The sequence below is a fragment of the Taeniopygia guttata genome, chromosome 1 (assembly GCF_048771995.1).
Source record: "Taeniopygia guttata chromosome 1, bTaeGut7.mat, whole genome shotgun sequence".
NCBI classification, from domain to species: domain Eukaryota; kingdom Metazoa; phylum Chordata; class Aves; order Passeriformes; family Estrildidae; genus Taeniopygia; species Taeniopygia guttata.
In genome coordinates this window covers 31,470,001-31,482,481 of record NC_133024.1, presented here as the reverse complement: position 1 = coordinate 31,482,481, position 12,481 = coordinate 31,470,001, and the positions used below count along the sequence as shown (strand labels likewise).

Below are 12,481 nucleotides of genomic sequence, written 5' to 3'. Positions count from 1 at the left end.
ATTACCCATATTGAAATGAGTGTTTATGATGATAAAGCAAGTAGCTAAATTAAATTTTGAATGCACAGAATGTTTTTTCACATCATTTTGATGAACAGATAACAAGTACTCCTCTACTACTTGGTCATTCTTGTATTGATTTTGAAACCACTTACTCTTACAGTTAGCTTTGTTGGTTTTAAGCAATTCTTAGTTGTCCATCACCATAAGGAGTAGCACAAAATGCAGTGGTGTCAATAAGTTGACTATAAAGTAGGGCACCTGATATATTTGCTCTCTTTTGAGGTACAGGTTCATAAAATGGCAAAAACAGGCTGGTCCGCAGTCTTTTATGCTAAGTGCTGGTATGGTTAAAGTGCCTCAGAAAACCACATGTAGAATTGGCACTTTTGTAAAGAGAATTTCAAGTCATTCAGTTTTGAAGTAAGTATGTTTTATACCCCTTCTTTTTTTGAGACAGATTGTGTACATCTACCTGCTGCCAATAGTATCAACCTGTTCTGATTACTTGGGTAGCTAGAAATAGCCATCTGAGTTATATGAAACATCAGAAAGCAGCATTTGTTATTAGCTGCAAGAGTAGTGATTGCCCTCAGGTCAGTAGCCTGCGTACAAAGTTGGTTTTGATGATTTAAAATTCTGATCAGAATTAACTTTGTACTTTTTTTCCCATTACTGAGTGACAAGGTATCTGTAAACATGTCACTCAACCTTCCTGTGTCCCCTCTGTGTGCCAGGCAGTACAGTGTACTTTACTGATCCGGGTGGAGAGGGTTACACAGCACAGTTAGAAACTCAGAGAGACGGGTATGTTATAAATGCCTGTGTGCACTGCTTTACTGTGAATAAATAAATAAAGAAATGGGGTTTATTGTCAGAGTTAAATTGCATTCGTCCCAAGTCCCATCAAAAACAAAACTGAATATTGATCATGGCCAAAGAAAAGCTAGGAAAATAGGGGCGGGGGGGGCGGGGAGTCAGAATGTTTTTTCAGAATGTTTTGTTAGTCCTTCTGGTCAGTCCTAAGTGATTTTGAAGAAAGTTGCTATGTTTTCTTAGTATCCTTGGGGGAGTTTACCCTGCCCTATCCCTGGAAGTATTCATGGTCAGGTTGGATGGGGTTCTGAACAATCTGATATAGTGGTAGGTGTCCCTTCCCATGGGAGGGCATTGGAGCTGGATGATCTTTAATGTCACCAACCATTCTCTGATTCTGTGCATATGTTCAAAGAGTGTTCTCTTTTCTTTTCACACATTTCATCCCATTCATGGAAGGCTGTGGGTTCACCGTAGCAGATCTTTCTGAGGTTTCTTCCCAAGGAAACCAAGGTGCTCTGTCTTTTCTGTCTTTTTCCATCAAGAAAAGTGTAACTGACACAGTGACCTAAGAAACACTTCTTTAGTTGAAGACAAAGTTAGAGGTCAAAGAACGAAAACTTACTAGGTGTAGCTTTAATCTGATGATTTCTCCTGAGCTGGCTAGTTCAGCCCATGGCTCTGGTCCAGCTCCAGGCAGATGCAGTTCTCTTCAGCAGCAGGAAATTCTCTGGGTCAGATGCACCCACTGAATGCAGACACCCAGAAGCAATACAGGAGCTTAGGGAGCACAGCAGCTCCATGGGTTAGGACAGATTGGGATGCTACATCTGTTTAAAACTGTGCCATAAAAATAACACAGCATCCACTGTTCTGAGGGTGAGCACTTGTGGCACAGCGTGGTACCTGCTTTGATGGAAGCAAGGTCATATTTTTCCATATTTTAGTCCAGGCTAACAAAGCAAGTCTTCAAACCCTCTTCTTCCCAGCATTATTGTCTTCCAAAGGCATCATTCTTCTTTTGATGCTTTCTACTTATATGAAGTCCTTATTAGGTACAAGTCATAGCTTTTTAAAAATTACTGGGTTTTATTTTGGTAATTAATCCCTTCAAGAGGGATTAAGAGCAAAGCATACTTTTAAAATTTACCTCTCCTGTGTACAGGGCTTATTTTCTTTTCCAATGTTTGCCCTCTGATTTTGAGTTTAGCATAACATTATTCCCATATAGTAAGTTAATGCAATATATGCAGCTACTTATATCAACTTTGTGGAATTTGTACCTGCAAGACTTCATGAAAGCAAAACTCCTGTCCATATTTATGTTCTGTTCCATGACATAGATAGTGTAACCATGATGTAATTATATTCCTCTTTTGTAACTGTTAGTAAAAGGAATTTGGTTGGACTCAATGATCTTCGAGGTCTTGTCCAACATTTATGATTCTGTAATTCTGTAAGTCCTGTGTACAGTCATTAGAGAAACTGGGCTGCAGATTTTTAAAAATATTTTTTAAACATTAGATATTCATGACCAAGCACAAAGGAAGGAGTAGGATTGTCGCTATAGGACACGAGAATGCACAACGCGAGCCACTTGCCACTTTGCAAGGTAAAAGAGAGAGTTTATTTTCTGACTCCAACTTTTATACTTCTCCAAAGGTGACAGTGGATTGGAGAGTGAATGGGCCACCTCTCCAAAGACATTGGACAAAGCACTAGTACATCAAGTCTCTCCACCCCCATGGAGGAATGCAAAACAACACGTTATTTACAGAAACTGTGTGGGAAAGTTTCCCAATAGAATGTAAACTCAGAAGGCTTTAGAAAACTCAAGAATCAGGGCGACAGTAGGATCTTCCTAGTGTGATCTAGGCATGCTTCCAAGGCCCAGTGAGGCAAGCGATAGAAACACTGCACCATCCTGGACCTGGAATTAAAAGGTCTCGGGTGATACCTGTGGCCCAAAGAGTTCTTGGATTGTGCAGAAAACAGCTCATTAGGAGTTTTTTTTTTTTCAAATTTGCAAGTTTTGAAATCTTGAGATTTAAGTACCTCCCAGATTACAGAGGTACTGATGTGCACTTTTGCATTTAGGAGTCTAAACTATGGTGTAGGTGTTGATGCATTCTCTTGGATCTGCATGTGGATATTTGATTGAATATTTATTCATTACTTAAGTTCCTGTCCTCTGAAAAAAGCTGCCATATCAGGAAGAGTCTGTCCTTTGAGTGTGACATTTATTTGCTACATTGGTTAAAACCTCCTGTATAAAAAAGCAGTTTTATAATTCCAAACATAAAATCTTTTGTATTTTATTGGACAGTTTTTCCTAATTCCTTTTGATCATTACAAATCTATCAGATAGCTTATATGTAGTTAAAGAACTTCCCCTATGATCATCAAAAGAGAGATCATTTTGTAATTAACATGGAAATAATCTATTTTTCCTCCTCTTCTGCTTGGTTTTGTTTTCATGGTGACTCAGATTCAATGAAAGGCAGTGCTTTTATTCCTGTTCTTCTGCAGAGCTGAATATGTGGCCAGAGCTTACAAAATAAATATCAGATGTAAAACACTGTAATAATGCAGAGCTACTAAGTTCTGCAGACATTTTTAGTGAAGACTTGACATGAATACACTATTCATCTCTGAAAGTTATTGCAGCATAAAGTCTTTATCTCTCATAGAAATAATGGCTATAAAATGACTTCTGAAAAAGCATGAAATAAGCATAATTCAGTATTAGGTGGAAAAATGATCTTGCACTTTATGTACTACTGGACACTTGATTTGGATTGTACAGATCTAAAAAAATATGAGTGTGATTGTGCTTCTTTGATACCTTATGGAAAGCAAGAGAGTGTTTCTTTGGTTTTACTGGAGAAAAGGAGAGAGTCATCAACTCCTAAAGCATTAGCCAACCACATTGTGAGTAAAAGGATTCTTCACTGAAACTTTGTGGTAAAGCACAGCCCATCTTTATTATGTGTTGCATTTCCTATAAAATTGTTCTAAAATACTTTCATTTAAACAGTTGGAGGCAGTTTTACAATTCCACAGATGTCATCAGCAGCCTTTCCTCTGCTAAGTAGCTTTCCCATATCCCTTACCCTCCCACCTTACTGTTATAGCTCAACTGAGAAATCTTGAGGTGTAAAAATAGTGAGTCAATGAGGCATAGAGACACAAGATGCTCTGGATGGCAGGAGTGGCATCTCTTTCCACGAGTGGCCAGATTGCTTGGCAGATCAGAGAGGAAGATTGTGCTGTCATAAAGATAAAAGGACACACATCGAGACGGTGAGTAATGTTCAATTCCTGGGAGAAGTATTCAAAGCAATATGGGCCTGAGTCTTTCAAGAATGGAGCCAACAGGGAATTCTTGTGAGAGCAATGATCATGGAGTTTCTAGAAGTGGTAGGTGGTCCTCAAAGAATATTACATTTTGTTACCAAGATGTCATGCAATAAATGTTCCTCCTTTTCCTTTTGGAGGAGCTACAACCAGCAGTCACTAATACTGCTGAAAAAGATGATACCCAAGGGGACATTAAAGAACCATCAGTTTATAAGTCTTCACAGAGCAGAATGGAATCAGGTGCATGCAGTGGGAAGCCTAAGAAACCGAACAACAATTGATCACAAAACCAAGTCCTTGCATGTATACTAAAAATATCAGATGAAGACTCATTGGTTTGCTGCTGTCAAGTTAGATGAGATTTAAGAAGGCAGTAAGAATAAAATCTGCATCTAGAGATTTTATTATGAATATTGATTAATAAGCACTTCTTTTTTGATTTCAAATACCAACTTCATTAGTCACTTTTATAAAAGTATCTGAGCATTATGTGGCTTTTTCCCCTGTCCTTCTTCTAACAATTTCAGTAATGGGTATTCACTGGAGCTTTTCATTCACTTGGCTTTGCTGTGTCTTTCATAGAATATCTAAATACTGTAGAAGGCTTCTTGCAAAAGGTTAACAGCTAAGGCTCATCCCCACATAATTATCAGCTTCTCCTGATCCTTCAGAGATGAGACCTTTTTAGTACCTTCACTGAGTAGGTTAAATGAACAGGGAAGGTACAGTTTCTTGCTGCAAACTACTTAGAAATTACTTTCTTTTACTGATTCTGTTCAGAGCTCTTAAAAACTTTGCTCTTTGTCACCCGTTGTCCTGCTTCAGGTTCCATCAGCGGCTCACAAAGCAGAATAGCAGGATTTGTTCCAAGCCCTGTCTGTCAGTGCCACTTAGCAGGTCCCCACTGGGGATATGGTCAAATGTTAGTGCATTAGTCCCTTTGTCACATTGGCACCAACATTCTGGTGCTTCCCTTAGTGCAAACTCCTCAGATAAGCCTGATCAGTTATTTAGAATAATAGAATATTTTGGTGTGAAAGGGACCTTTAAAGGCCATCTAGCCCCTGCCATGAGTAGGGACATCTTCAGCTGTATCGGGTTGCTCAAAGCCCATCCAACTTGGCCTTGAATGTTTCATGGGATTGGGCAGCCGCAACCTCTCCACGCAGTCTGTGCCAGTGTTTTGCCATACTTATCATAAACCATTTCTTCCTTAAATATAATGTGAATCTACCCTCTTCTAGTTTAGAACCATTATTCCATGTCCTATTGCATCAAGCCCTGCTAAGTCCAGCAGGATTGTATCCCAGCTGCACAACATCTGCCAAATCCTTTCAAAAACTCACTTGTGCTGTCCATGATAGTGTGGGGCTCTTTCTGGATGACTCCTCTCATTTCCTATATAGCAGTCTGTCTTTTTTCTTTTTAACAAGGCGACCTTCAGAAGGATAATTTGCATTCTTTTTCCTTACCTTAACTCCTTAATTCAGATGGCAGCTAAGAGCAGTACATAGGTTTTGACTTTAAGGTTTTATTACAACTAAACTGAATTTAAAAAGTCAGATGGGTTTACTCAGTTCAAAGAAAGACTGTCAGGAGGTTTTTCTCCACAGTTAAGAGGCGAGTGGGCAGGGCTGTTTTTACAGACAGCTTTTGAGGGAAATACTGCCACAAGCAATGAACTTGAATGTCTCTATGTTCTGATCTTTCCTCTTCTTCTTTTGTCCTTCATCTGCCAGCTCAGGCATTTTCTCTGTGTCCGTGTGTTTGATTGTGATGCCCTTAACTTTTACCTGGCATTCTACCAAGTGCTCTGTCTATCCTGGTACAAGACTGCCCTGAGGTTGTTTAACATTAGACAGGTGCACTCAACCCAAAATGGACGAGGTACATTTTGCTTTATCCTCTCTTATTCTCAAGCAAAAAGGCCATAGCCAAGGCTAAAGACAAGAGATTGTAGCACGTCTGTACTTCTAGGCACTTATCAGACTGAGCAGATCACAGAGGAGTGCCATGAGAATGTAAAACTCCCTATGCAAAGGGATTATCAGATTACTACAATTATTCTTCTTATGTCTCTGTAAGGAGGGGATTGTTATTTTGCAGGTGCAGTAAAGAGACATAAACAGACAAGCTGACATGACTGGTGTCACATGGAAAGGCTGTAGAGATTATTTTTCATTAATAACATTCTTCCCAATGAATTATAACTTTCTGGATTTTTGTTCTCTGGAGCTTTATTGAAGTTTTTAATGTTTTTGTTCTCCTTTTTGAGAAGAAGGATAAATCCTATATATGTGCATGTATATTTATATATACCAATAAAATATGAAAGTGGTAAGTTCAGAAAGATCTATAATGTCAAATTAAAATATTTGTTATTATTAACTTGGCTGAGGATGGCTAAGCAGTCATGATAACTATTTTCACACATTGAAACCTTTAAACAAGAATGAAGTATGTAGGAAGTATTTTGAAGAGCAGCAGAAATTAATCGGAGTCAGATTTCCCATGGCACCTATCCTCAGTCAAGGAAAGAATATACATTTCTTGCAGAAAAAGTGGGATTTAGGATGCATGGAATTTTCTTCTTACAATGAAAAATGCTCAGCAGAAACAGTATTTTTCACTTATTTCCAAATGGCAAGCACACTGTCGCCAGAAAACATCTGTGACTAAAGTGTGTTGGAAGGACCAGTGACGAGGTTGTGAGACACTGGATCAGAGTTAGTATTAAAGACAAATCTTTAATGTGCTCCCATGAGGTGAAATGGCTTTTGTGGAATTTACTTTTCTGGCTTCTTTTCTAAGGCTGCTTTGGTCTGCTTGAATTTTGTTGACAGTCTGTCAAATTTTATTTGTCTCTGAGCAATAGGAATGTAAAGGCATCAGTGTACCCCAGTATGTTTTGCCACTCTTGCCCAGATCTTAGCAGAAAGACGTAATTTAATTTTCATGGGAATAAAGGATAACTTCACAAAACAACAATGTAAAATTGTCTGATATACCATCTGGCATTGTAAATAGAATTTTGGCAATGATTTGGTCTTTCAAGCAAGTTTTTATGGACAAATAAAACAAATGTTAAAAGGAAAAGTCTAATTAAAGAAGAGGGAAAATGGACACCTCTTTTCCTTGTAAAATAAGAATCTATACAGTCTCCTGTAACAGTAGTGAAGAAAACAAAACAAAACAAACAAAAAAAACCACAAACCAAAAACCAGAGGCAATAGGTGGAATCTGTTAATAATTTAACGAAAAGCTGAGGCTCAGGCTACAAGAAATTGAATTTTGTTCAATTGCAGAAAACACTCTGAACTAGCAGGCCTGGACTGATGGAATAAATCTCTTCTATTAACATGGGAGATAATTTTATGTAAATGTATTTGGAGACCTTCTAGCAGAGCTGAGCATCTTAGCAGTACCACTTAACTTCTTTGCAGAGTAATTTCATTTAGACCAAGGTCAACTGAAGGAAATAGCTGACTAAATTAGCATTAACCAGGTTCCTGGGGGGCTTGGGGCATTGTAGACACTCAATCTTGCCTCCAGAAAGGACATGTTGACACTAGAGAAGCCAGCTGCTTCCAATGCACTGTGTTTTATTCGAATGGGGCAAATTTTATCACCCAGGGAAGCAGAAGATTTGAGACTCATCAGGGACAGTCTGGGCTTGAGTTTTCCTCCAGTTCCCAGCTCTATCTCTTTTAAATAGATTCAGATTCATGCATCTTGCTCCATCTTCCTTTTATTGCTATGGGTTGGGAATGATGTCCCCTTAGTGGTAACTTCTTTCCTTAAGGCATGGAAATAAAGCAATGGTTACAGTCATCAGGAGGGTGGGGATGCTGCTGTGTTTGCTGATGAGCTGCTTCTCTGAGAAGAGAAAGCTTCCAAGTCCATGAGCACGTAGGTGTGCTAGCAGAGTTGGATAAGTGCTGGGAAGCAGCAGCCAGGATGGGAACTATGTCTCTTTCCAAAGGTGGGATGTCAAATGCATTTGCTACATCTGCCAAGGTGAGAGGAAGCACAGTGTTTGTCCACCGTGTGCTGGTGCTTGTTGTAGAAATAGTTGTCAGTGATATGTAACGGAGCAGATGCTTGTGGATATAAAGGACATCCCCCATTTACTGAGCCAAGGATCTAGGTCAATTTGCTTGCACTGTTACTTAGAACTTTAAAACTGCCTGGACATGTGTTGTGTGTAGGGCAGCAGGAGAGACATCTGCAACATGAATTGTTTTCTTTACTTGCTTTGCCCTCTTGGAAGAAAAAAGAACAGGTGGAAGTGTTCTTCTTGGGTTTACAGACATGTATGATCCTGTTTGTCGTCCTGTTCTTTTAAAAGTTTTAAAGCTCTTTTGGGAGTTTTCTATACCTTCTGGAGTTCTCACGCACTGTTCATGTAAATAATGATTGTTTTGCATTCTTCTTTGTGGGAAGAGAGAATTGATGGACTGTTAGTTTCACCACTGTGGTCGGAGAAGTGGCAATTTCATCCTCCAATCCACTGTCACTTTTGGAATTCTATATATTGCAAGGTCAGAAATAAAAGTTACTTCCTTTTTCTCTTTTGATCTTAGTGTGAGTGCGTGAGTTATTTTGTGTTGTAGTGCGACTTGTTCTTATTATTTTAAAACATTAGTAGTTGCAGTGTTTACTTGAATATATGGTACAGAAACCAATTCCTTTGTACACAGGTGCTAGTATTCATGAAAGAGTGAATTTGCAGTGATTCCTTGTCTTCCACAAAATGTTCAGCCCATTTGATGAGAAGCTGAGAGAAGGCAGTTTCAAACCCATCATCTGGTCTCTCTGGATAGAAGAGAAGATGGGGCAGAGTGGAGCAGATAATGAAAAAAAACTGGGAAGAGAAAGCCTAGGTTCTGCTGTTGACTCAGAGATGTGCTCAGACATGTTCACTTTACACAAAAATTGCACTGCAGATGGTGACCTGTTGACTTCACTGGGGTTATTCCAAGCATTGACATTTTTCCAAGCAAATCCCGTGGCATCATGATCCTTTTGAGTTATGCTCTACCTGTGTGTTAGAGAGTGATGTACATAATACTGTACTGGATTATTGTTTTCCAGTTGTTATATATGGAAAGCTGAGTTAGAGCCCTTAATGGGAGAAACAAAAGAAGTATTAAGGATATTATTCCCCTCATTGGCCCTATCCCTGAAAATGTTCAAGGCCAGCTAGAGGCCTGGGGCTCTGAGTAAATCAGTCTAGTGGAAGGCACGCATCTTGGAACTAGATGATATTTAATATCCCTTCCAGCCCAAACCACTATTGGATTATTAGCTCCAAACTTGGTCCAAGTCTTTTCCTACATGACTCCTAAGAAGTCACTGATAATACATCAGAGAAAACTCAGTGACATAAAAATCATTTCCAGTATCTAATTTTCTTGTGACCTATTCTAAAATTATATGTGAATATAGTCATATCTTAGATTGCAAACACATTTTGGCATCACTGTGGTAATTTTTGATAATATTGGAGCTCTCCATTTAGATCAGCAGGAATTTTAAGACTCCCTGGCAAATGGTCTGTTTGCTGTACTGTGGAATGTAAAAATTGTGCAGCCTTTATTAAATAGAAGTTATACTTTATATCCTTTGCATTGTACAATCTCAGATTTTTAGGTGGGCTGTAAGAAAATAACTGGCTCTTTCCCTACTGATTTGTGTTTATGAAATCTTCTTTACAAAACATTGCAGAAATCATCCTTTGCCTCAGTGAACCAGCAAAGCACCATTGCTCCACTGAAGTGCAGCTGGGATGATTTACTCTAGCTGAGATCTGGTTCTGCACCTGGAGAAACACTGGCTTTCAATCTCTGCGCTCCAGCAGGACAGCACTTAGAAAAATTATTCATTGGGTCACGTTAGCACACTGACACTACAATTTGCTGTTGCTGCTCAGAAAAATAGTTACCTTCAGCCAAAAATTGGGTTCAGACACTCTTGCAGACATGTGATGTTTTGTCTTTATGGGAAGCTCCTAAAGTAGCAATGTAGTAATGACTTAGAAGTCTGGAAACAGACTTTGGAATGAGAACCAAGAAAATTTGTCTTTGGCTTTACTGCAGGTTTTCTGACTGACCTTGGACAACTGAAAATCATTCCATGTTTTATTTCCTCTCTCTGGCTGTATTAATCAGTGTTTGTAAAGGTCCTTGAAATCCTTAGATAAAAGAGCATATTACAGATCACAGAGTAGTTGGAATAGATGTAGCCTATAAAATGGTACAATCTGCCAAACTTGGAAAGAAAAAGAGGGTAAGAAAAAGCCCATCCTATTAGTGTGTTCAGCTCCCCAGGAAGATTGTAAGGAGGCTTTCTGAACCTGGCAAATTTTCTGTCATGGTTTTCCCAAATGGGAAAGAAATGAGCTGCCAAACTTTGGTCAGGATCTTCTGTGGCTTTTGTGCCTTAAATACGTCTGTGTACTGCATGGCAATTTTCTGTTCCCTTTGATTTTAAAATACACCTTGCTTTTAATTAGGGCAATACTGTTAAGATACTACTGGCTGTTAGGAAAAGGTTCTTCACTCAGAGGGTGGTTGGGCACTGGAACAGGCTCCTGGGGGAGTGTCACGGCACCAAGCCTGCCATAGTTGCAGAAGTTTGGACAGCAAGGAATGTGGTATGATTTGAGGGCTGTTCTCTGCAATGACAGGAGCTGAGCTCAGTGATCTTTTTGAGTCCCTTCCATCTCAGGAGATTCTGTGAAATTCCAGTGTGATGTTGTGAATCCTACAGAAGTTTATACTTAATGAAGTATATGCTGCAGCAGTTGCTTTTATATAGTAGGGTAATTGTAAACCTCACTTTGAGTATCCAAGGTTTTTATTCCATGCCTGAGAAAGCCTTCAAGGGCAGCATCCCACCATCAAAACACACTGCATGGCCTCCAGCTTTGCAGGTTATAAAGGCCTTAGCTTTCTAATCCATAGGAATTCCCAGCCACATCAACAGACTGGATTTGTCAAAAAGACTTACTCTTTCTTATAATTTTTTTCCTTCTTGCAGACATGCATGTGTGATTCGAGGCCAGGTGATGACAGCAGATGGGACCCCTCTAGTTGGAGTGAACATCAGCTTTGTCAACAATCCTCTGTTTGGATACACAATCAGCAGACAAGATGGCAGGTAGGATGTCTGTATGGGATTTACAGTGTTCAGGCAGCAGTAACAGCATTATTGTCATGACCACTAAAGAGAAACCCCTTCCAAGAGCACGTTTATTATTCATGCCTTTTGAAGATGTTGGTGCATAATTGTTGGTTGTTTTGGGGCTACATCTGGCTGGTGACCAGTCCCCGGTGTTGTTCCTTGCTCTTCAATTCCAGGGCCAATCTTGTTCAATGTATTTACCAACAGCCTGGATGCAGGAGTTGAATGCATCATTAGCAAGGTGCTGGTGGTACCAAACTGGGAGGTACTCTTGATGCTCCTGAGGGACAAGAGACCTTGCAGCGAGATCTAGATACATTGGAGCATTGGGTTGTGATGAATGGGATGAATTTTAAAAAGTCAAAATGCTGGATTTTCTGCACCTAGAACTGAGTAACACCAGGCACAAGTATAAACTGGGAGAAAAGTGGCTGGAGAACAGCCCTGCAGATGAGGATCTGGGGGTGCTGGCCAGCAACAGCTGAATAGAAGGAGTTAGAGCAGTGTGTCTTGGCAACCAAGAGGGCAAAGCCCATCCTGTGGTGTAGCAAACACAGCATGACCAGCCAGTCAAAAAAGTGGTTGTCCTGCTGTATCCAGTGTTGGTGTGGCCTCGCCCAAAACACTGCATGCAGTTCTGGGCCCCACAATTTAAGAAAGGAGTACAGGTCCCTTAATGTGTCCAGAGGAAGGCAAGAAAGTGGTGACAAGACCTGAAAGAATATCCTGTGAGCAGCATGTGAGGGCTCCAAGTTTCTCCAGTTCAGAAAAAAGAAGACTTGAAGGGGTGACCTCATTGCTTCCTACAGCTTCCTCAGGAGGGGGTGTGGAGATGGAAGTACTGAGCTCACCTCCTTGGTATCCACTGATAGGACTCATAGGAATGGTTCAAAACTGCACCAGGGGAGATTTAGACTGGACATGAAGAAACATTTCTTAACTGAGAGGGTGTTTAAACACTGAAACAGGCTTCCAGTTAAGGAAACTTCCCTGTCTAACCATCCAGAAGCCACTCCGGCAGGCACAGTCGCCTCTTACCTCAGGCTTTGGCTTGGCCTTCAACCCCTCAAGGAGCTCAACTGCAGCTCATATTGCAGTTGCACACCAAGGTCTCCTCTCC

At 40.1% G+C, this 12,481-nt stretch overlaps 1 protein-coding gene across 45 annotated transcripts in view; it reads left to right on the top strand.

Moving 5' to 3' along the window:
- The window catches only part of TENM4 (teneurin transmembrane protein 4), a 1,535,912-nt gene that overhangs the window by 1,439,440 nt on the left and 83,991 nt on the right, over positions 1-12,481 (top strand). For all 45 annotated transcript variants that reach the window (XM_072936977.1, XM_072936960.1, XM_072936968.1 and 42 more), the window contains one exon: positions 11,218-11,337. In XM_072936977.1, the coding sequence (XP_072793078.1) occupies positions 11,218-11,337 (120 nt within the window). The remainder of the gene's footprint in view (positions 1-11,217; positions 11,338-12,481) is intronic.